At 49.7% G+C, this 25,161-nt stretch overlaps 1 protein-coding gene and 1 long non-coding RNA gene across 3 annotated transcripts in view; one reads left to right on the forward strand and one right to left on the reverse strand.

Annotated features, from left to right (window-relative positions):
* LOC117349023 overlaps window positions 1-25,161 on the forward strand; it is a 46,979-nt gene that overhangs the window by 15,813 nt on the left and 6,005 nt on the right. The gene's annotated exons all lie outside the window — the stretch shown is intronic.
* Window positions 1-25,161, reverse strand: part of PPM1D (protein phosphatase, Mg2+/Mn2+ dependent 1D) — a 64,729-nt gene that overhangs the window by 11,457 nt on the left and 28,111 nt on the right. Inside the window, exons 3-5 of the mRNA XM_033921877.1 lie at window positions 11,540-11,664; window positions 10,077-10,267; window positions 8,440-8,682 (exon numbers count right to left, since the gene is read on the reverse strand). Coding sequence (XP_033777768.1) covers window positions 8,440-8,682; window positions 10,077-10,267; window positions 11,540-11,664 — 559 coding nt within the window. The remainder of the gene's footprint in view (window positions 1-8,439; window positions 8,683-10,076; window positions 10,268-11,539; window positions 11,665-25,161) is intronic.

Here is a 25,161-nt window from a genome sequence, read left to right on the forward strand (position 1 = left end):
GCGGAGGCCAGATCGGAATATGGAGGTACGCCTCCTTGAGATCGAGGGACGTGAGGAACTCCCCTGGTTTCACCGCCGCAATGACCGAGCGATCTGTCTCCATACGGAAATGGCGAACCCTGAGAAATTTGTTGACCCTTTTGAGATCCAGCACAGGCCTGAATGACCCTCCTTTTCTGGGGAAAATGAAGTAAATGGAATACCTACCGAGACCCACCTCGTCCGGGGGCACCGGCACCACCGCCCCCAGATCCAGAAGAACCTAAAGAGTCAGGTGGACCGATTCTCCCTTGGCCGCCCCATTGCACGGGGACACCAAGAAAGAATCGGCGACGGGAGAGGCGAACTCTAACTTGTAACCGTCTTGAATAATGTCCAAAACCCACTGATCCGACGTGATCTTGGCCCACTCCGCCAGAAAGGCAGACAGCCGCCCCCCTAAAGGAATGGCGGAGGGAGCCGAGACCCCGTCATTGGGGAGTGCGATTTGCTGGAGCACGGGCTGGCTGACCTGCCGGGGGCTTCGCTGCACGAAAGGAACTCTTGTGGAAATCTAGGTCTCACAGCAGAGAATGAACCATAAGCGGGCTGGAAGGAAGGCTTACCAGGCCTATATCTCTTAACATCCCGGAAGCGCAGTCTCGCAACCGAGGTCTTCAGAGGGGGTCTAGGCCTATCCTCTGTCAAGCGTTGCGATTTGGTATCACCAAAATCCTTCACCAACTTATCTAAGTCTTCCCCAAACAACAACCGTCCTTTAAAAGGGAGTTTCATGAGACGAAGCTTGGATGCCGCATCCGCCGCCCAATTACGGAGCCACAAATACCTGCGAGAAACCACAGAAAGAGCCATTTGCTTGGCAGAAGCACGAATAGCAATGTTACTTACCGTAACAGTTGTTATCCAGGGACAGCAAGCAGCTATTCTCACTAGTGGGTGATGTCATCCGACAGAGCCCCGATACGGACATCTTGCAAGCATGTCTTGCTTGAAGAAACTCAGAAGTTTCGAGATGCCCGCACCGCGCATGCGCCAGTGCCTTCCCGCCCGATGATCCGGGCGTGTCTCCTCAGTTCAGGTAGCTAGCAGAGAAGCCAACCCAGGGGAGGTGGGTGGGACGTGAGAATAGCTGCCTGCTGTCCCTGGATAACAACTGTTACGCTAAGTAACATTGCTTTATCCCAGGACAAGCAGGCAGGTATTCTCACTAGTGGGTGACCTCCAAGCTAACCTCAATGGGATGGTGGGATAGTTGGCAACTTAGGAGAATAAATTTTGTAACACTGTTTGGCCAAACTGTCCATCCCTTCTGGAGAAAGTATCCAGACAATAATGAGAGGTGAATGTATGAACCGAGGACCAAGTGGCAGCCTTACAAATCTCCTCAATCGGTGTCGATCTGAGGAAGGCTACAGAGGCTGCCATTGCTTTGACCTTATGGGCTGTGACCTTACAGGGAAGGGGTAATCCAGCCTGGGCATAGCAGAAAGAGATACAAGCTGCCATCCAGTTGGAGATGGTGCGCTTCGATACAGGTCGTCCCAACTTGTTTGGATCAAAGGAGACGAAAAGTTGAGGAGCAGTTCTGTGTGGTTTGGTGCGATCCAAGTAGAAAGCCAAAGCACGTTTACAGTCCAGAGTGTGAAGAGCTGATTCTCCAGGATGAGAATGAGGCTTTGGAAAAAACACTGGAAGCACAATGGATTGGTTGAGATGAAATTCAGAGACCACTTTAGGTAGGAATTTAGGATGAGTGCGGAGGACCACCTTGTCATGATGGAAGACTGTGAAAGGCAGGTCCGCCACTAAGGCCTGAAGCTCACTGACCCTGCGAGCAGACGTGAGGGCCACAAGAAAAACCACTTTCCAAGTGAGAAACTTTAGCGGAGCCTTGTTGAGAGGCTCAAACGGAGGTTTCATAAGCTGAGAAAGGACAACATTGAGATCCCAAACCACTGGAGGCGGTTTGAGAGGAGGATTGACATGAAAAAGTCCTTTCATAAATCTGGAAACCACAGGATGAGAAGAGAGAGGTTTCCCTTGTAGAGGCTGATGGAAAGCCACAATAGCACTCAGGTGGACTCGTATAGATGTAGACTTGAGACCAGACTGAGACAGGTGTAGAAGATAGTCCAACACAGAGGATAGGGAGGCTCGCTGAGGCTCCTTGGAATTGGAAACACACCAGGAAGAAAATCTAGTCCACTTCTGGGAGTAGCATTGACGAGTGGCAGGCTTCCGGAAAGCCTCTAAGACATCCCGCACCGCCTGGGAAAACTGGTGAGGAGTTACGTTGAGAGGAACCAAGCTGTCAGGTGGAGAGACTGCAGGTTGGGATGAAGCAGAGACCCCTGATGCTGAGTAAGCAGTGAAGGAAACACTGGAAGTAGGCACGGTTCCCTGCTGCTGAGTTGAAGGAGAAGGGAGAACCAGGGTTGTCTGGGCCACCGAGGAGCTATCAGGATCATGGTGGCATGGTCGGACTTCAGCTTGACCAGAGTCTTTTGAATGAGAGGAAACGGAGGAAACGCATACAGAAAGCGATTCCTCCAATCCAGCAGAAAAGCATCTGCCTCGAGGCGATGAGGATCGTAGATCCTGGAGCAAAATTGAGGCAGCTTGAAATTGTGGGGAGCCGCAAAGAGGTCTATCTGAGGCGTCCCCCACTGAGCGAAGATCTGATGAAGGGTCCTGGAATGGAGTGTCCATTCGTGAGGCTGAAGAAGACGACTCAGGTTGTCCGCCAAGACATTGTCCTTCCCCTGAATGTAGACAGCTCTGAGGAAGGCGTTGTGGCGAATCGCCCAATCCCAGACTCTGAGAGCTTCCTGGCAGAGGGAGGCCGAGCCCGTGCCCTCCTGCTTGTTGACATAATACATGGCGACCTGATTGTCGGTGCGAATGAGGACCACCATGTCGTGAAGCAGTTGTTGAAAAGTTTGAAGAACATTGAAGATGGCCCTGAGCTCCAGAAGATTGATTTGATGGAGTCGGTCCGCACTGGTCCAGAATCCCTGAGTGCGAAGACCATCCAGATGAGCTCCCCAGGCATAGGTCGAGGAATCGGTTGTGAGAACCTTCTGGTGAGGATGAGTGTGAAACAGCAAACCTCTGGATAGATTCGAAGAGGTCATCCACCAAAGTAGAGACTGCCGAAGAGCAGGAGTGACGATGATGTGCCGAGACAACGGATCTGATACCTGAGTCCATTGAGATGCCAGGGTCCACTGAGGAATTCTGAGATTGAGCCTGGCAAACGGCGTCACATGAACTGTAGAGGCCATGTGGCCCAGGAGGACCATCATGTGTCTCGCTGAGATGGACTGGCGAGAGGACACAGACTGGCAGAGATGAAGAAGCATCCATGCGCTGAGGAGGAAGGAACGCTCTGAGGCGAATGGTATCCAGGACCGCCCCGATGAAGGGGAGAGACTGGGTAGGTTGTAGATGAGATTTGGGAAAGTTGATCTCGAATCCCAAACTCTGCAGGAATAAAATCGTGGACAGGGTCGCCGAGATGACCCCTGAGGCCGAGGGAGCCTTGATCAGCCAGTCGTCGAGGTAGGGAAATACCTGAAGACCCTGGTTCCGGAGTGCCGCGGCCACCACCACCAGACACTTCGTGAAGATTCTGGGGGACGAAGACAGGCCGAATGGAAGCACTTGATACTGTAGATGGAGATGTCCCACCCGAAATCTGAGGAACTTGCGAGAGGCCGGATGAATGGGAATGTGAGTGTAGGCCTCCTTGAGATCCAGAGAGCATAACCAGTCATTCTGCTCAAGGAGGGGGTAGAGAGAAGCAAGTGTCAGCATGCGAAACCTCTCTTTGACTAGGAATTTGTTGAGGACCCTGAGGTCCAAAATGGGTCGCAGGTCGCCCGTCTTCTTCGGAACAAGGAAGTACCGGGAGTAAAACCCCTGGTTCAGATGGTCCGTCGGGACCGGCTCTACGGCACGAAGCCGGAGCAAAGCCTGAGCTTCCTGAAGAAGAAGAGCGGTCTGAGTCAAGTTGGAAGGATACTCTCTTGGAGGGTGGTCCGGAGGGACCCGATGGAAATGAAGAGAGTATCCTTCCCTGATTATAGTAAGGACCCAGAGGTCGGTTGTTATGGCCTCCCAGCAATGATAAAAATGATGGAGGCGCCCTCCGATGGGAAAAACAGGGGTAGGCAGAACGAGGTTGGTTATGCCCTCGACGAGACAGTCAAAAAGGCTGAGTGGCCTTAGGGACAGCAGGCAACTGAGACTTAGGCTGACCCTTCTGAGGAGGCTGACGCTTCACCGGTTTCCTCGCAGGTGGAGCTTGCCTCGGCTGGTAACGCCGCTGATAGATCAATGGTGGACGGGAAGGTCGAGACTGCTGAGGCTTAGGCTTCGGCCTAAGAATGGATTGGAAGGACTTTTCATGATCAGACAACTTCTTCGTGAAGGTCTCGATGGATTCGTCAAAAAGATTCGCCCCAGCACACGGGACGTTCGCCAGGCGGTCCTGAAGATTGGGGTCCATATCAATGGTCCGCAACCAGGCCAAACGACGCATCGCTACCGAGCAGGCTGCCGCTCGGGCAGAGAGCTCGAACGCATCATAGGCAGATTGCATCAACTGAAGCCGAAGTTGGGACAGCGAAGCAACCACTTCCTCAAACTCAAACCGAGCCTGGGACTCGATGTATGGTGTGAATTTCCGAAGCACAGGCAGACAAAATTCCAAGTAGGCTGCAAAGTGAAAATTGTAATTCAGGACTCGGGACGTCATCATAGAATTCTGATAGATGCGTCGACCAAATTTATCCATGGTTCTGCCCTCGCGGCCCGGAGGCACCGAAGCATAGACCTGGCCAGGATGAGACCGCTTGAGCGAGGATTCGACCAGGAGGGACTGGTGAGAAAGCTGAGGACCCTCGAAGCCCTTATGATGTACTGTGCGGTACCGAGCATCCAATTTTCCAGGGACCGCAGGGATAGAGTAAGGAGACTCGAAGCACCTCATGAAGGTCTGGTCGAGGAGCTTGTGCAGAGGAAGGCGCAAGGACTCGGCCGGAGGACGAGGTAAGTGCATGGTATCGAGATACTCCTTGGAGTATCGAGACCCAGCATCGAGGGTAATGTCCATGTCATCCGCCATCTGTCTGAGGAATGAGGAAAAAGAGGAGGAGGAGGAGGAGGGGGCGGTCCGCCCCTCGGAACCGGAACCGGGAGGTCACCCTGGATCGAGGCAATCAGCCGGGGTCCCATGGTTTGCATGAGTTCCACAAACTGAGCCTCCAGAAGGGACTTCAACGAAGCCGATATGGAGGGATCCGCACCAAAAGGGGGCCCTTCCACACGGTCTCCACGTTCTTTCGGTGCTGTGTGCTTCTGCTTGCCAGCCTTCGGCACTTTAAGCACCACCGGTGGAACTGTAGGTGTCGATACCTGCTCCGAGGAGACGGAGGAAGGCACCGGTGCCGAAGTCGAGGCCGAAACCGGCGTGAACGATGCCGGTTTCAGGAGGCCTGAAGCAGCCGTGGAGGCAGCGGGCTTCGCCGATGGAGTCGAAGCACCAGTCGAAGTTGAAGCTGAAGGATCCAACGAAGCTTCCATCTTGAACATGGACTCCCACAGCAGACAGCGGCGCTTAAACGCTCTCGCCGTCAAAGTGGAGCAAGGCCGGCCACGATCTCGGGAAGTGATCCGGTCCCAGACACTGTAAGCAGCGTCGATGAGGGTCCGTGAGCGAAATCGCGCGCTGGCACTTGCTACACTTTTTAAAACCGGTAATCGGCCGGGACATAGGCCGGAAAAGTTCTGCCGCAAGGTCGAAGGCGCGGGGCCCCAGCCTCGCAGCCGACCCGGTGCCAGAAGAAAAAATTTTTTTTTTGAAAAAAGAAATCAAAGAAAGAAACAAATGCACAGGAGAGCCAAAAGAACTCAACCTGTGGCAAAACAGAAGGCAAAAACGAAATTCAATGGGCGCGAAATTGAAGATAGACCTCTCAGCTCCGCGGAAGAAAAAGAACTGAGGAGACACGCCCGGACCATCGGGCGGGAAGGCACTGGCGCATGCGCGGTGCGGGCATCTCGAAACTTCTGAGTTTCTTCAAGCAAGACATGCTTGCAAGATGTCCGTATCGGGGCTCTGTCGGATGACATCACCCACTAGTGAGAATACCTGCCTGCTTGTCCTGGGATAAAATATCATACAAGGCATCCGCCAAATACGCCAAACCAGACTCCAGATCAGCCACCTCCGAGGGAACAGAACCCCCGGACTCCATCATGTTATCCGCCATGAGTTGCGACCATTGCAAACAAGCACGCGCAGCATATGAACTGCAAACCGCCGCCTGCAAGGTGACTGCCGCTACCTCAAAGGACATTTTAAGCGACGACTCAATCTTCCTATCCCGAACATCCTTCAGAGCAGCACCCCTCTCCACCGGCAGGGTAGTCTTTTTGGTGACCGCGGCTACCAACGCGTCCACTCTAGGCAACTTAAACTTTTCTAGTTCCGCAGGAGCAATAGGATACAACTGTCGCATGGCTTTCGACACCCGCAGACTTGCCTCCGGCATGTCCCATTGCGTCGTGATAAGCTCCTGCATAGCCTCATGCACCGGAAAGGATATTGCCGGCTTGCGAGTTCCTGCCATAAGGGGGTTCGCGGACCCTGACACTGGCGGATCCTCCTGCGAGATGTTCAAACCTTGTAAAGCCTTAGAAATTAACAAGGAAAGTTCCTCCCTGTGAAACAGACGGAGCGCGGAAGGATCATCCCCATCCCTACCCGACAGCTCCTCCGCGTCTAAATCCGGGACCTCACCGTCCTCCAAGTCCTCAGGAAGAGTCAGAGATACGGGGGAGACGGGGACAGCATCCCCCTCGTCCACAGTTGCAAGCCTGCGCCGCTTGGCCGCCTGAGCCTGCACCGAAGGAGCGATCTTAGGAAGGGAAGCAGACCCCGCCAAATTAGGAATAGTAGGAGAAGCAGACAGAGTAGGCAGTAAAGGCAGACCCAAATTCACCGCCTGAGCAGGTTGAGAGCTCCGTAAAACAAAAGCCCTGTGCAACATCATAATAAATTCTGGCGAAAATGAGCCGAGCCCACCTTCAGCCGGTCCAGCCTTCCCTGTCCCGTGGGACAAAAATGCGGCTTCCCCCAGCGCACCCGACACATCGGAAGCCGCCACACTCACTTCAAGCGTCCGCGTGGTCGGCAACATGGCCGACACGACCGCGCGGGAAGAGGAGCTCGAGCGCGCCTCCTCAGCATTGGAAAACTCCCCTTCACCCAGCTGCGAGAATGAATCCTCGGCCTGCGCGTCTGCACATCTTGCAGAGCACAGACCCGACGGTGTCCTGCGCTTCCCACAGCGCGAACACCGCTTCACCGATTCAGCAGCCATGGGGACTATTTTTTTTAAACGGAGAATCCCGCCAAAAACCACCGACGCAGAACGCCCGATCTAACCCCTCGAAACGGCCTATATCGCACGTGTCTAACCAAAAATCCAACTCACCTAACCCCAGCACACATTCAACTGAAGAAAGGTTATAGCTGGCAGTTACAGGCTGAACGCTGACCCGGAGGCACAGCACAGCACAGAAAGGCTCTGACCCTTTTTTTTGTTTGTTTGTTTGTTTGTTTGTTTTTAAACTGGAAAGAAGAAAGAACACAGAGCCAAATGAAACCCCTCAATCCAATGGAGGGGAGGGAGGGTGGAGAAGGGACCTGGGGGGGCCCAGGTGTAGCTCCCAAAGCTGGCACCGCTCAGCCAGACACCCCTTTCTTAACTAGTCTAAACAGAAGAATATAAAAGTCCCAGACATTTATTCCTGCACAGCCAGAATCCAGGAGCTAGAGTGATAGCTCCAATCCCCTGCTGGGAGATAGAGCAAACTGAATGGACAGGAGGAATACCAGTCTATAAGACCACCTGTTAATCAGTTTCTCTATCTCCACCTGCTGGTCGATGTGAGCTATCCCACTTGTCTCTGGATTCATCTGCTGCTATGCTAAGGAAATTGATGTTTTATGTGTTATATATTCATGTATTGCACTTTTGAAGTATGGAAAAATCAATAAAGAATTAAAAAAAATAATGACAATGTATGCTCACACATACAAAATTCTCAGCAAAGTAAACTGCTCCAGCTTCCAACATATCAGTGCTTCCCCAAACCACCCAAGGTTTTAGGATATTCACTGTGGCTGTCCTGAAACCATGCTAGCTAAGAAGTCAACAAGACAGGTTTAGGAATCCTTGCTGTATGTGATTGATGATACAAATCAGAAAGGTTTTGCAGTAGTTTCTAAGTCCACAGTCTCTGGACTACTAGGTGTGGCACTCACAACAAAGCAGCTCAACTAGAATATACCTTCCAAATCAAACTACTCCAAAAATGTAAATTAAATACACATCTACACTCTTTTTCCCTGAGCTGCTATAACGTTACCTTGATGGGATGACTGGGGCAAGGGGATGCTGACATCAGATATATCTCTTGACTATTGTAGCAAGGGCTCTCTGCCAAGTTCAGGTGAAGCTCCTCCTCACTGACTGTGTTGTTGTCTCTCCCAGACAGTGATGAAATACATATGACGATGGCACTTGTGTTGTCTGCTCGGAGCATACGCTGCCTCCAGCGTCCCAATGCCCGGTTTACCAGCATTTTGGCACAGGATTGCCCAGGTTCTCCCTATAGAATGAGAGTAAGAGAGGGAATTAAATTTAGATATCAAGTCAACTATATAGAAGTGTAATAAAATCCTCACTAAAGGTTAGTATTGTACTTGAAAGCAAGGAAGTTTTATTGTTTGTCAAAATTAACTCCAAATGATTAGCAAATCACAGTCATTCAGTGCTGCAAGTACACAGACTTAGGGCTAGATGCACTAAAGATACTGACTCAATCGCTGTTGGCCGATTCTCCAGCAGCGATTGATGCGCTATCAAGTTTGCATGCAAATGATTTGCAAGAAGGTACAAATCATTTGCATGCAAACGCAACTGATCAATCACCCAGTGAGCGATTGACACATGCGCAGAGCCCTAACAGCAGTAGCAGGGGAAGCAGCCGCCTGCTGTTAGGGCTTTTTTTTTTTAATGGCACAATGTGTGTGTGATAAACACGCAAAATCTGTCCCATTAAAAAAAAAAGAAGAAAAAGCCCCTCCCACACCATGGCCCCCTCCAAACCTTCCCAAAATGGCAAGAGGGATGCCCACTCCCTCCTGCTATCCTGACACCCCCACTCTGGTGGCAAAACGGCCTATTCCCTCCTGCCACGAAAGACCTCCAGCGCAAATTGCCACCCCCCCCCATACGTTCAGTCCATCCATCTCTGAGGCCCCCTGAGTCTATAATGCCGGGCCTTCCACTCCCCAATGCATCATGGGGCGGGGGATGATTGGGGGTGGGGAGCCTTCATGGCAGGAGGAAATGGGCATCCGTCCTGCCTTTTTTTTTTTTTTTTTTTGGGGGGGGGGTAGGGGATGATTGGGGCAGGGAGCCTTCATGGTAGGAAAGAGTGGGTATTCCTCCTGCCATTTTGGAGGGGTTTGGGGGTTAGGGGATGATTGGTGGGGGAGGCTATTGGCATGGAGGCCTTCATGGTAGGGGGAACTGGGCATCCCTCCTGCAGTTTTGCTGTGGAGGTGTCATCAGAATGGCAGGAGGGAGAGGGCATCCCTCCTGCCATCTGTTTTGGGTTGGTAGGGAACAGTGGCTCGGGGGTGCCTGGCTCGGTAAAAGTTACTGAAAGGTCTACACAAATCAATTTTTGCACTCGCTAAAACTCCATTTGGAATAGCCAAGCGATGTTAGTGCATTAATCACTTGGCTATTTTGCATGGGGTTTTTGCTAATTTGAATAGCCAGATCGGAAAATGGGTGATCGAGGGGAAAAACACACGGTGGGCTGTTTTGTGCATCGGGTCAATAACAGCGTTCCATCGTTAAATCTGTGACAACAGGTTTAGCAACGATCACTGACTTTAGTGCATCTAGCCCTTAGAGAAGAGGAAGGGAAGAAAAAAGAATGCATAAAAAGCACCAAGTTTTAAGTGTGGGAAACTGTCCAACAGTACTCGCCATTAATCCTTTCCTCTCCTCCTGCTCCTGGCACATGGAAACAGCATCCTGTGGAGGGATCATGTTCCAGAGCCCGTCACTACCCAAGATAATGTACTTGTGCTGATGGGGATCAATTGTGTACACACTGGTGTCCGGCTCAGGAGATACCACAAACTTGCCACTGTAGAAATCGTAACTCCATAGGTCACCTGGAAGGAGAGGGAAGGCAAAACATTTTAACAAAGGGACACTAACAACTTATTCACTTCAAATACACATTCATTATGTGCAATTTCTATGTGGCATCCTGGCTGGTACATGCTACACAGCCTTCAAAGCCAGCAGCTGAGAAGAGATAATGGATTATTTTTAGTGTGTAAATGTGGACTCCCATCAATCTGTCTTTCCTCTCAGTGATCATTTTCATGTTTTGATATATTACTCATAAATCTGAGCGGTTTACAATATAAGTGAGGAGAAGAAAAAATTACATAAGGAGGGGTACACACATAATAAGAGACATAAAATACATTAGGGTAAAAAAGTAATAGGGGCAGGGGAGGAACTACAATATCTTGATAGGAAAGTAAGGAAAAATTACAAGAGGGAAGAAGGCAAGGGAATTTTATAGATCCTTCAGCTCAAATGGATACATTTCTCTCACACAGTGTGCCTACAGGGTACACTGGCAGTTGAAATTCACTCGGACTAGTAGGACAAATCCCTGGTCAACTGACAGGCTTTCTTATCTGTCCTCCCCAGGTCTCTCTACAGAAGGGAGGGATCCCAATGGGTCCACAGGGGCCCTAGTGGTTTTGTGGTTACAGAGCTTGATTTCAGAAGGCTTAAGCAGACCCTGCATAGTTCCTCTCTTGTGACTTATCCTAGCCCATGTACTAATCCTCATCCTCTTTGGGAAGCCCCAAAGGGGAACAGCGATGGCCCCATTTTCAGGTGTGCAGATGACCCTTTATATTACATTCTTGTACAATCCCACTTTATTTCAGGACCAGTGGGTTATTTCCCTTCTCCCACCAGGGTCTGTAGGAAGCCTCAAAACTTAAAGGCTTTCTCCCCCTCCCTCCCCTTCATACATCATCACTGTGCACAGCGGCGTCCTCCCAAAACACAGGCTCCACACAGGTCTGGATCCCGAAGATCCGCCAGATCCGTCACATCAGTGAACACCGCCGAGCTGCCCTCCGGCAGACAGACAAACAATATCTTTTGCAAGCGGCTTGTGTACACCACATGTTGAGAAACACTGGTCTAGCCAGCCGCATTATGAGGATATTGTAGAACCATGAACGACCTCTAAATTTTTCCCAAACTACTTCAGATTTTAACCATATCTTGTCTACATGAGGTGGAACATATTCAGACTCGGAGGTTAAGGTTGAATTTTCACCATAGTCTTATAGACCACCCTAATACACATACAAGTTGTTGCATTTGATCCCGTCCTACCCTCAAACACTTACCAAGAGCCCGTGCCACAGCCAGAAAGGGGATCTGATCGATGACTGTGCTACGCCGCACAGGGCCATTGTGCGTCAACCGAGGCCGCTTCCACACTACTCGATTCACACCAGATTTATTGATCACACTAATAGAAGGGAAGAAGAAACTTCTTTATAAATTTAATCTGACATCAGAGAGATCAGTAATAATGCAATTGATACTATAATGTGCTATGGCAAAGGTTTGATTTTGTAAGGACAGTAAGGATATTCTGCAATGAGTTTGAGCTGAGGGGCTCTTCAGCTTGGAAAAGAGACGGCTGAGGGGAGATATGATTGAAGTGAAGTAGAACAGGTACAAGTGGATCGATTTTTCACTCCATCAAAAATTACAAAGACTAGGGGACACTTGAAGTTATAAGGAAATGCTTTTAAAACCAATAGGAGGAAATTTTTTTTCACTCAGAGAATAGTTAAGCTCTGGAACGTGTTGCCAGAGGACGTTGTAAGAGCAGATAGCAAGGCTGGTTTTAAGAAAGGTTTGGACAAGTTCCTGGAGGAAAAGTCCATAGTCTATTAATGAGAAAGATATGGGGAAAGCCACTGCTTGCCCTGTACCAGTAGCATGGAATATTAATACACCTTGGGCTTTGGCCAGGTACTAGTGACCTGGATCGGTCACCGGGAGAACGGGCTACTGGCCTTGATTGAGAACTGCGGTAGAAGAGAAAAAAAAAGAATCTGTTATTAAATTTCACTTGCGAGATCCAAGATGGTGGATTAACCATTTGGCTGAGTTGATTCGCGTTAGGGAGCTCGCCTAATTTTACTTTTCTTGGCTTCAATTACCTTTAACACGGAGAGGGCGTAGTGCCGCTGGAGCCTCGCGGTGTTCGGGCCCGGCCACTCTCAGCAACATAGATGAGCTCCTTCGTCGAATGCAGAACATCATGGGAGCGTCGGCACGCCCGGAGACGCGTCGGGGCGAAACGGAGGCATTCTCCCTGGGCCCTAAGACCACCTTGAGCCCTGACGCTGGAGTGCCTCCCCCTCCTCCCCGGATTACCACCTCCCCGCGGGTGGAGGAGCCATCGGATGTCGGTGTTCGACTCTTCCCGGAGGCTGATGGGAACTTGGAGGGGAGCATGGAGTTGGAATCCCTGTATTCACAGGGTATTCCTTTACCTTCTGGGGACTTACCAACACCACAGCTTGCCTGTGAGCAGGAGAGCTGCAGCCAAGAGGGAATTACAGTTGGTGAGAACATTGACTCTTCTTCTAAAAAAATTTCCTTTATATTAAAGAAACCCAAAGAGATAACTCTTGAAGCTATTTGGGATCTTGTGACTGATTTGGCTAAAAAGCACAGTTACTTACCGTAACAGGTGTTATCCAGGGACAGCAGGCATATATTCTCACATGTGGGTGACGTCATCTACGGAGCCCCGATGCGGACAGCATTTCAAGCAAACTTGATTGAAGATTCAAGCTTGCTGTGCTGCACCACGCATGTGTGCCTCCTGCTCCACTAGAGGGCGCATCCCCTCCTCGTGGTCTCCAGTTCACATATCCAGCAAAGAAGCCAACCCCGGGGAGGTGAGCGGGTTGTGAGAATATATGCCTGCTGTCCCTGGATAACACCTGTTACGGTAAGTAACTGTGCTTTATCACAGGACAAGCAGGCATGATATTCTCACATATGGGTGACCTCCAAGCTAATAACGGAGGGGTGGAGGGAAGTTGGCAAATTAAGAAAACAGATTAGGTAACACCGATTGGCCGAACCGGCCATCGCTACTGGACAGTGTATCCAGGCAGTAGTGAGAGGTGAAAGTATGAACCGATGACCACGTGGCAGCCTTGCAGATATCCTCAATCGGCGTAGACCTGAGGAAAGCTATTGAAGCTGCCATAGCTCGGACTTTATGTCCCGTAACTCGACCATGGAGCGCGAGACCAGCCTGAGCGTAACAGAAGGAAATGCAAGCGGCTAACCAGTTGGACAAGGTGCGCTTGGAAACTGGGTGTCCCAACCTATTAGGGTCGAAGGACAAAAACAATTGTGGCACTGACCGATGAGACTGAATGCGTTTGAGATAAAAGGCTAACGCCCTCTTACAGTCAAGAGTGTGGAGCGCCACCTCTCCAGGATGAGAGTGGGGCTTGGGGAAAAACACAGGCAGAACAATCGACTGGTTGAGATGAAAATCAGATACTACTTTAGGCAAAAACTTAGGGTGAGTGCGGAGAACCACCTTGTCATGATGGAATACAGTGAAAGGTGGGTCCGCCACCAAAGCCTGCAGCTCGCTAACTCTTCGAGCAGACGTGAGGGCGAGTAGGAAGATTACTTTCCAAGTGAGAAATTTAAGATGACACTTATCCATAGGCTCAAAGGGGGGTTTCATCAGTTGAGCCAGGACCACATTAAGATCCCAAACCACAGGAGGAGGTTTGAGGGGAGGGTGAACATTCACGAGACCCTTCATGAAACGAGAAACCAAGGGATGGAGTGAAAGAGCCTTCCCTTCCAGGGGTTGATGATAGGCCGCAATCGCACTGAGGTGCACTCGAATGGAATTGGTCTTCAGGCCAGAGTGAGATAAATGAAGCAAATACTCCAGAACCAAAGACACAGGGACCGACACCGGGTCCTGGCGGTGGGAGGAGCACCAGGATGAGAATCTAGTCCACTTCTGGGAATAGCAGAGTCTAGTCGAGACTTTCCGGGAAGCCTCCAACACGTCCCTGACCGACTGAGATACAGGGAAGGAAGTCAAGGGGAAAGGAACCAAGCAGTCAGATGAAGAGACTGAAGATTGGGATGTAACAGTGAACCCCGACCCTGAGATAGCAGAGAGGGAAATACAGGCAGAAGCAGAGGTTCCCTGACACTGAGTTGAAGGAGTAGGGGAAACCAAGGCTGGCGGGGCCATCGAGGGGCGATCAAGATCAGAGTGGCCCTCAGTAATTTTAGATGAACCAGCGTCCTCAGAATCAGAGGAAACGGCGGGAATGCATAGAGGAACTTCGCCTCCCAATCTAGGAGGAAGGCATCGGCCTCGAGACGGTCCGGGGAGTATATCCTTGAACAGAAGAAAGGCAGTTTTTGATTGTCGGGTGAGGCGAACAGATCTATCTAGGGAGTCCCCCACGTGTCGAACACCTGAGAATGCAGCACCTGAGAACGCAGCACCTGAGAATGCAGGGACCACTCGTGTGGCTGGAGGAGGCGGCTGAGCCTGTCCGCCAGGCAGTTTTGTTCTCTTTGGATGTAAATCGCTCGAAGGGAGATGTTTTGGGAGACCGCCCACTCCCAGAGCCGCAAGGCCTCCTGGCAGAGGGACCAAGATCCCGTCACTCCTTGTTTGTTTACGTAGTACATCGCCACTTGGTTGTCTGTGCGAATGAGAACCACCAGGTGTTGAAAAGCCACCGCGGCGAGGTAAATGGCCCGAAGCTCCAGCACGTTGATGTGGCAGCGACGGTCCTCCGCGGACCACAGACCTTGAGTGCGGAGACCGTCTATATGAGCCCCCCAAGCGTACTCCGACGAGTCCGTGGTTAGGACCTTGTGGTGTGGAGGGGCGAGAAAGAGCAAACCCTTGGAAAGATTCGAAGAGTCGGCCCACCAACGGAGCGATTTTTGCAAGGAAGGAGTCACTGTCACGAGGCGGTTGATCGGATTACGATCCTGACGCCATTGTGATGCCAAAGTCCACTGTGGTAACTGCAGATGAAGGCAGGCAAGCGGGGTGAGGCCATATGGCCGAGGAGCGTCATCATCTGTCGTGCCGAGACCGAGGTCGATCTCGAGACTTGTCGGCTCAGATTTACCAATGCCTCCCGACGCTGGGGAGGGAGGAAGGAACGAAGACGGACCGTGTCCAGCACAGCCCCGATGAATTGTAAGGACTGAGAGGAGCACAGCTAGGATTTTGGAAAGTTTATCTCGAAGCCCAGACACTGAAGAGAAGTAATAGTCTGTCGGGTCGCTGAGATAACCCCCTCCCTGGTCGGGGCTTTGATCAACCAATCGTTCAGGTAGGGGAACACCTGCAGACCCTGGGAGCGCAAGGCAGCCGCGACCACTATGAGGCACTTCGTGAAGACTCGGGGAGACGAGGACAGGCCGAAGGGGAGGACTCGGTATTGTAGGTGGAGGTCCCCCACCTGAAAGCAGAGGAATCTGCGACAAGCAGGGTGCACCGGAACATGGGTGTAGGCCTACTTCAGATCGAGGGAGCAGAGCCAATCGCCCTCGTTGATCAGGGGGTAAAGAATCGGAAGGGAAAGCATCTGAAACTTTTCCCGCATCAGAAATTTGTTCAGGCGCCTCAAGTCCAGGATCGGGCGCAGGTCTTCCGTCTTCTTCGGTACCAGGAAGTATCGGGAGTAAAATCCTTGGCCCCTTTGGTTTTGGGGGACCGGTTCCACCGCCCGTAGGAGAAGGAGGTCCCGTGCCTCGGAGAGGAAGAGGGACAACTGCGCTCGATTGGGAGGACACGCACTCGGAGGGCTGTCGGGAGGAACCTCCCGAAAGTTGAGCGAGTACCCTTATGAGATCACGCCAAGGACCCATGAGTCCGACGTTATGGCTTCCCAGCGAGGGTAGTAGGCTCGCAGGCGGCCCCCGATGGGAAGGAGGCCCGGCGGAGGTGCGGAGGGGGCCCGCCCCCGTCCGCTCATCCCGTCAAAAGGACGGAGACGGCTTCGCAGGCGCAGTGGGCTGTGATTTTGGTGGAGCCCTAGAGTGAGCCTGGGGGCATCGCGGCGGCGGTCTGGAAAAGGCCGGGGTAGACTTCTGGGGGTAGCAGCGAGGCAGTCTCCAGAAAGGGCGAGAGGCCTGCGGTTTAGGTTTTTGCCGGACAAGAGATGCGAAGGAACGTTCGTGCTCCGACAACCGTTTCATAGCTGCCTCGATGGTGTCGTCAAACAGTTCCTTCCCAACACAAGGGAGGTTAGCTAACCGATCTTGCAGGTTAGGGTCCTTATCGACGAGCCGTAGCCACGCCAGTCGGCGCATGGCCACCACTAAGGCTGCGACCCTGGAAGACAATTCAAAGCTGTCGTAAGCGGCATGGAACAAGTGCAGTCGGAGGTTGGAAAAATCCTCGAGGAGGAGGCCAAACGCTGCCTGACGAGGGGCAGGTAAATCCCCCGAGAAGGAGGCCAGCAGCCCGATGAGGTGTTTCAGGTAGGAGGAAAAGGTGAAAGTGTAGTTCAGGACCCTAGAGGCCATCATAGAGTTCTGATACAAACGGCGTCCGAATTTGTCCAGTGTCCGGCCTTCGTGTCCTGGAGGAACCGCCGCGGACACCCTAGAGGGATGAGCTTTCTTCAGGGAAGACTCCACCAGTAAGTATTGGTGGGACAACTGTGGTTGCTCAAACCCCGGGCAAGGTACCGTTCGGTACTTAGACTCCATTTTAGATGGGACCACCGTCACCATGTAGGGAGTCTCGAGGTTCCTGATAAGGGTCTGCCGGAGTACCGGGTTCAGCGGTAGCCGGAGGGACTCTCGGGGCGGGGAAGGCATGTCCAGCTCCGCCAAGTACTCCTTGGAGTACCTCGAGTCAGATTGTAAGTCCAAGTCAAGGGCACGTCCCATGTCCTGGACGAACCTCGTGAAGGAAGGTCGATGGGATCCCGTGGCCCCTTGTGGGGACGGTGACCGAGACCTCCGTTTCGCCAAGAAGGAAGGGGAAGCCTCCCTCGAGTAGCGAGGTTCTCGCTCGGACCCTCGATCCGACACCGGGGACACGCTATGGAAACGCTCCAGGGTCGAGGACCTGCGTCGCCTCGAGGAGCACCTCGGGGACGCCGCCGGGGTACGGGGTACCGACCAATGTCGGGTCGGGGACCCCTCCCCGGACTCCCTCGGCGAAAGCCTAGAGCCCCGGACCGAGGGGGAGTCAGTAGAAGCTTTGGGTTAGTGAGACAGTTCGGTAACCCGTAGCGGTCCCCCCGATCGAGTCGAGGGGGAGCGGCCTCGAGCCGGAGGAGAACTCCGAGCCTTTTTAGAGAGGGGCTTCGATCTTCGTTTTGCCCTGCAGAGCTCCGCCGGGGACGCGCGCCTCGAGTGCCTCGGAGAGGAATCCGAGGAAGAAGAGAGGCGGCGAAAACGGCGCGTTTTTCCCCAAGGGGTCTTGACGCGTTGCTCAGGCTGGTCCGGCGCACGCAAGGTCGAGGCTGGTTGAAGGTGAACCATGGCAGCGGATAGCTCCGTTGTGATCATTTCTCGGAGCAACTCCTGGAATACCGGCACGGACAGCATCGACGGCATGTCCAAGGCCGCGGTGCACTCCACCGGGGGCGATCTCGATTCAGAGCATTCCCGAGTGGTGGAGGCCCGTCCCGAGGTCTTCGGGGGTTTCGCCGGGCCCGTGGGCAGGGAACTCCCCCCTTGTCCGGCCATTGTCCCCGAGGTCGGCTTCTTTGGAGGTATGGAACCTGAGGAAGGAAGAGGGGACTTACCCAGAGCCGAAGACTTCTGAGAGCTCGGGGTCTTCGAGGTTGAGTCCCGAGGTGGGGCCGAGGTACCCGAGGCCGAGATCGAGGCCGGGGCCGAGGCCGAGGTCGAGGGTTGATCGGCAGCAAATAGGTCCGCCATACGGGCCCGTAGTCGGCGGAGCGCCCGGTGTTGGAAGGTTGCGCATCGGGGGCAAGTTTCTGTTGGATGATCGGCCCCCCAGGCAGAGGATGCACCAGCGATGCGGGTCTGTGAGTGATAGAAGACGCTCGCACCCGGTGCACTTTTTAAAGCCCGAAACGGGCCGGGACATAGGAAATCCAGGCGACCACGGCCAATCAGGCCACACGGCCGCAACGACCCGGGAGCCCCCAGATCGCGAGAAAAAAGCGTGAAAAGCGCGAAGAGCAGGAAGAAGAAAAAATTTTATACGCACAGCGACTTTTAACGAAGAAAAAACAACAAATCGCAGTGCAAAGAAGGCACTGGGGCAGAGCTAAGAAAAAACGTGTCTTCTTAGCACAGCGGAAAAAAACGAACTGGAGACCACGAGGAGGGGATGCGCCCTCTAGTGGAGCAGGAGGCACACATGCGTGTGCAGCACAGCAAGCTTGAATCTTCAATCAAGTTTGCTTGAAATGCTGTCCGCATCGGGGCTCCGTAGATGACGTCACCCACTTGTGAGAATATCATGCCTGCTTGTCCTGGGATAACAATAAATCCTCAGCTCTCTCAGTTAGAGCATAAAATTAATACTCAAGAAAGTGAAATTAAGAATATAAAAGTTGATTTACAGGATTTGAAAAATTCAACATTAAATTCTTCTCAAGAAATGAAAGTTTCCAAACAAATTTCAGAAACACTGGTGAGAGACAATATTAATTTAAGAAGAAAATTGGAGTCTTTAGAAAATTTTTCCTGTAGCAATAACCTCGGACTAATTAACTTTCCTAGAGTTGCAGCAGTAACTCCGAGTGACATGTTGAAACGTTATATGATGGAGGTGTTGGAAATTACTGAAGAACTATTACCGCCATTCACCCAAGTGTATTATTTACCCATTAAAAAGGAAGAAAAGCTGAAAGATGAAGATCAACAAGTGTTTAATATTTCTACATTATTGGAACTTTCAGATAAGGAAATTGCAAAGCCGGCAACACTTCTTCTTACAGTTGCCTTAGCACCGGATAAAAACTGGCTATTAAGACTTTTCTTTAAAAATAAACAGAAAAATTTTCTAGGGTATAAAATACAATGTATCCAGACCTATAACGAGATGCACAAAAACGTCGAAGCAAAAAGCCAGGTGTTATAGCTCTTGGGGCGACTTACTTTCTTCGTCATCCATGTAAATGTGTGATAGTGTATCAAATGTAAAAATATGTTTTCTTTGATCCTAGCCAACTTATAACCTTGTCAGCGGCTCGACTGAAAATAGGAGGAGGAATATGAAGCACTCTTAATTTAGAAATGTTTTGATTTCCTGTCTCAGCCAATATAATTGTTAACTTTTTATTTCCATTTTCTTTGTTATATTTCGCTGATTCTACATTTTGGATCTATATTGAGGACTTGTGTTAAAGTTAAGATAAATTTGATAATTAGATTTGTAATTTATTTCTTTATTAACTTTATCTTTCTGTACAAGTGCATACTTGATATGTTATTGAAAAATGATAAATAAATTTAAAAAAAAAAAAATTTCACTTGCACAGGCCAATCTTTATTTCCAGGTTTTCTGGTCTCTGACCAGAAAAAGAGCTACTGAAGTGGGGCACCTTATCAGGTGCACATTTATGGTGAAATGTGATCATACCTGTTAATTTATTTTCCTTGAATCCTGCCAGACCAGTCCACATAAATGTGTTATGTACCTTCTCAAATAGAAGATGGAGGTTGAGAAACTGATTTGTTTCAGTGACAGCACCTGTACAAGGGCTGGTACAGGTTAAAATTCCTCAGAATACAATTGCCAAAGAATAAGTAGTGAATACTAGTTTGGATCACTTGGAAAACCATTACAGAACCCAAACCACACAAGGAATATTTGCCTCTAGTTATTGCTACCCTTCTCAAAGCCTTCAGGCAATCCACCTCCATGATTATCCAAGTCTTCGAGCAGTGATGTGCTACTCAGGTCTGTCTCCATGGACAGTGCAGTTGCACTCTATTCTAGCATTCTTACAAGCAGGCTTAGATTCTTTTAAAGTTCACATTGCAATCCTTTCCTGGTTCAGAGGCAAGATTCAGAGTGTTTCCCTGGCGCCCCCTCCCTCCCACCTCCCTTACAATACTACTCCTCTGAATCAATTAAAACTCTTATTCAGAAAAAGGAGCCAGACTCTATTTCCAGAACCGCTCTGCCAAAGTCTTCCATGGAGGGTCCTTGACTGGTCTAGCAGAATTCAAGAAAAGAATGAATATGAATAAATATAATCTTCCTTTTTATCCTGCTAGACCAGGGTTTCTCAATCCAATCCTCAGGAGGTACCAGGTTAGTTTGGTTTCCAAGATATCCACAATAAATATGCAAGAGATAGATTTGCCTATAATAATAATAGTAACTTTATTCTTTTATGCCGCCATAACCAAAAGTTGTAGGCGGTTTACACTAAAAAGAGCTGGACAATCAGCGAACTACAATAATACAATACAAAATACAAATATTTGTAAAATAGAATTTCAATAATAAAACTCTCATTAAGTAATAAACTTATCGAACAAAGTGGTCTTAATTAATTTCTGAAAACAGCTTCTTCGGCTGAGTGTTTTGCCCGTTGGTCTCCTCTTCCTTTGTCCTTGTCTGGCAGGATCCATTTATTTAATATGGTCCTTTTTCCTAAATGGCTTTATACTTTGCAGTTACTCCCTTTATGGCTTTTGAAAAGGGATATTACCAAATTACATTCTATGCTTTCTCGATTCTGTTGGGGGGGGACGACGGCCGCGGGTGGCACTGCGTTACCTGCTTGGTGCATGGGAGGGTGGGGGGTTGGGGTTGCCGAATTTTCGGTTATATAATGCTGCCTGTTTGATGCGTTATCTTGGGGAGTGGCTTTCGGATCGCCAGGATTTTACTCCTAAATCCTATGAGAAGGATTTTTTTGCCCCATGGCATATTCTGTCCTTGGTGCAGGCGTCTTGTTCTGACTTACCAGTGCCATTTAGGGGAAGTTTGCTGTTGCACTCTTTACGCATCATCTGGTCTTATGTGTTGAAATCTTGGAATGGTACTCCCTCGATTACTAGATACTTACCTATTCAGGGGAATCTTCAATTCAGCCCAGGCATGGAGAATGCTAGTTTCCGTAAACTGGCGTCACGGGATTTTACATTGCTCACCCATGTTCTACAGGCTGATGGCTCCTTAATATCTTGGGATGCTCTTGTCTTGTCTGGTGTTTTTTCCGTGGGAGACTTTCTTGCGTTTCGGCAACTTCATCATTATATTCGGTCTCTCCCTCGAGACGCTTTAGCTTTTCCTATTGAGGACAGATTTGCAGCACTTTTGGATCCATATTTGGAGGTTGGGTTTACAGTTTCTGGTCTTTATAAGGACTTCCATCGTTTTTTGGGACCGACTGATCGTGCAGTATTACAAGCTCGTTGGTGTCAAGATCTGGGGATAGCCCGAGACGCTTTGGATCTCCCTTCCTTGATTAAACGGATCCCGGGAGTGTCTGTTAATGCAGATCTCCGTGAGTGTCAATTTAGGGTACTTCATCGGGGCTATTTTACGAAAAGTCAGTTATATTACTCGGGTTATACGGATTCCCCTTTGTGCCTAAGTGTCTCCTGCAGCCTCATTCGTTTATCCATGCTTTTTGGTCCTGTGTGAAAATCAAACGCTTTTGGAGGCAGGTTTTATCTTATGTGGCGGGTGTTCTGGGCAGTACGCTTCCCTTTTCTGCGGCTGGTCTCTTGCTGGATAAGTATGAAGCCTTCTGTTTGTCTGATCCGGGTCAGCGTCAGTTTATGCGACGGGTGGGTGTCCTGAGGAAGAAGGTGATTCTGTCTGTCTGGATTGGAGATATTTTGCCATCCTTTTGGGCTTGGAGGAATCGTTTGCATGCTCTGCTGCTGCTGGAACGGAAGGATGCGTCTTATAACTTGCGAAGAAAGCGACAGTTTCTTCGGATTTGGGATTCTTATCTCTTTTCTCTATCGCCACGGGCTCAAAGTGACATTCTGAATTCCTTGTAACTCTTTCCGAGGCCTGGGCTCTCTTTCCTTTTCGGTGGGGCGCCAGGTTAATAAATTGTTTGTTTATTTTTTTTTTCTCTCTCTTTCTCTCTTCTTCAGTGTTGGAGTTCACTCTTAGTCTTTGGCAGTGGGTTATCAGAGTCCAAGCCTACTGCACTACAGTTATTTCTTGATTCTGGATTGGGGGGGTTGGGGTGGCGATGGTCGGGGTGGGGACTGTTGGATCTGATATTTTGTATCTGATTTTTATATACTATTCCTTCTTGTTGGTGCCTGTTGGTTTGATTTCTGTTGTTTGAAAATAAAAATTGATTCAACATAATTTCTGAAAACAGCAATATGGATAGCATAGCTTGCTGAATACATTTACCTAACCAAGATTGTTGCCTACCAGCTTGAAATGCTAGGGTCCTATCTAAGAAGGTCTTATATCTACACCCATTAATTTTTGGATAAGCAAATAAGTAGAAGTTTCTAGTTTCTCTTGATGGTCTATGCAACACAAAATGAGGAAAAAGGTAAGCTGGAGACAATCCCGATATCAGCTTAAAGCAAAACATGCAAACTTCTTCTGCATACTCATGAGTATCTTGAAAACCTGACTGGCTAGGTGTGTTTTTAGGAGCGTGCTAGAACAGTCCTCTTGTAGGTCTCTATGGCTATAGAGAGAAAAGGAATTCTCTTGGTCTGACCGAGATCACAGAGATCAAGGTTTCTATCCAGAAATGTGGCACATGGAGGGCAGTATTATTTCTCTTTAGATCCAAAATTGAGTAAAAAAAAAAAAAAAGTATTTCTTAGAGACTACAAAATAGATGGAATAATGGCCTCAGCCCACTTCCACTGCCCCTGAGTTGAGCGGACAGAGGAGTCTAGCCCTGACTGCTTGATATTTACAGAGACACCTGCATAGGGTTACCTTAAAGGCATAGGAAATTGGAGCAGCAAACTCCAAGATATAGATTCAGTAAAATAACTCTGTAGTTCACTGATCTGAGGTGAAGAGTGCCCACTTGAGGTGAAAGAAGGAAAAATTATGTTCTTACCTGTTAATTTTCTTTCCCTTAGACTCAGCAGATGAATCCAGAGACCAATGGGATAGCCCACATCTACCAGCAGGCGGAGATAGAGAAACTGATTAACAGGTGGTCCTATTGGCTGGCACTCCTCCTGTTTATCCAGTATAGCTCCTTGCCCAAGCATCCGTAACCATCAATAGGCTTAGCATGTAAAAAACTTCTTTCCCATAACAAATCTCAAAATGCAATAATACAGAAAACAACCTGCCATAATAACAAACTGCGAAAGTTGCAAAAGAAAAAACCGAGAGACAATATCCAGAAAGGATGGGGCTCTGGATTCATCTGCTGCGTCTAAGGGAAAGAAAATTAACAGGTAAGAACATAATTTTTCCTTCCCTAGCAACAGCAGCATATGAATCCAGAGACCAATGGGATGTAGCAAAGCAATCCTCAATCTGGGTGGGAAGCAAATGTCGCTTCCGCAACAACCGAAGCACAAAACGCCCCTACCGCATGCGCCCCCACATCCAAGCAGAAATGCGGAGAGAAAGCACTCTCGGAAGACCAATTAGCCACGAGACAAATCTCCTCCAAGGAAAAAACCTCTGGGCCGAGCCCAAGAAGTAGCCATCGCTCCGGCAGAATGGTCATGAAGTTCTTTCGCCAACCACTTCCCTGCCAGCAAGCAAGCATAAAGAATGTCCTCCTGGACCCATCGAGCGATGGAGGCTTCGGACGCCGCCATACATTTGAGGCATCCCTTGAAGAATACAAAAAGGAGATATAAACAACTAAAAGTCGTTAGAAACCGAGCTCGCGGAGAACGCTACGTACGTACCAAAAAATGCAGTGAATAAAAGCACTGCTCCCAATTTCCCCTCCCAGGAAGAAGGAAGGAAAAGCGAGCATGACATAAAAGAAAGGATGACACCCCCCCTAGAAAGAAATAGTGGTACCATCCAAACTGATACCCCATATTTCGGAAATCAGAAATAGGAATCCCCGCTGAACAAGGCCTGCAACATAGAAAACTGCAGAGCTGAAGCCATGGCCACAAGAAACCCCATGTTCAACGGCACAGCCCTTTAGAGTCCCAAAAGACAAGGATGAAATGAAGCCTTCGGTAAACTGAGAAGAAGTACATGAAGATTGTACTCCAAACCGGGCTTTCTAAGAGGCGCATGAATATACCGCACTCTGTTTAGGAACTGAACTACATGAAGCTGAGAAGTAAGCGAAGAGCAATATACCTAGCCCTTGTAACAAGCCAAGAATGGCACTAGAAGCTGAAGGGAATTGAACACTAAGCCCTCAGCAATACACTTGTGCCAAAAAGGAACTCTGGAGTGGTTCAAACGTTAAGAAGCACCCAAGAAAGGAAAAACCTACAAAAGGAAGCAGAAGCCACAGGAGAAGACGTCCGTAGCACTTGGATAAGAGAAGAAACAACCTGCTTCGCATAACCCTTACACGTCAGCCATGATTTTTCAAAAAACTAGGTCGTAATACTAAAGTAGTACAAATATCCATGTTGATCGGACCCTAGGCGAGCAAAGCCGGAGATACCAGGAAACTTCTTAGTCCGGCTGTCGAAAGACTCATCAAATCCGCATAGTAAGAATGGCGCCGCCAATCCAGAGATTCTACAAATACTGTGCCCGGAAAGTGAGCTCGAAATGGCAAATCCAAGCCATCATCAGTCAGCGGAAAACACTGACAAAGAGAAGGCAGAGGCGATAAAGGAGCCACGCAGCTACCCCCTCTAACTCCCACTCCCTGGGCCCGCCGAAGAAGCTAGGAAGCTTAGAATTGAGAGAAAAGGCCATGAGGTCATGAGATCTCACGTCCATAACAAGAGCTAGAACACCTGAGCCACAAATCTCAATATCCATGATGCAGAAGATTACACTATTACTAACATGCACACTTTCCAGAGCGTACACAGT

The sequence above is a fragment of the Geotrypetes seraphini genome, chromosome 15 (assembly GCF_902459505.1).
Source record: "Geotrypetes seraphini chromosome 15, aGeoSer1.1, whole genome shotgun sequence".
Taxonomy (NCBI): domain Eukaryota; kingdom Metazoa; phylum Chordata; class Amphibia; order Gymnophiona; family Dermophiidae; genus Geotrypetes; species Geotrypetes seraphini.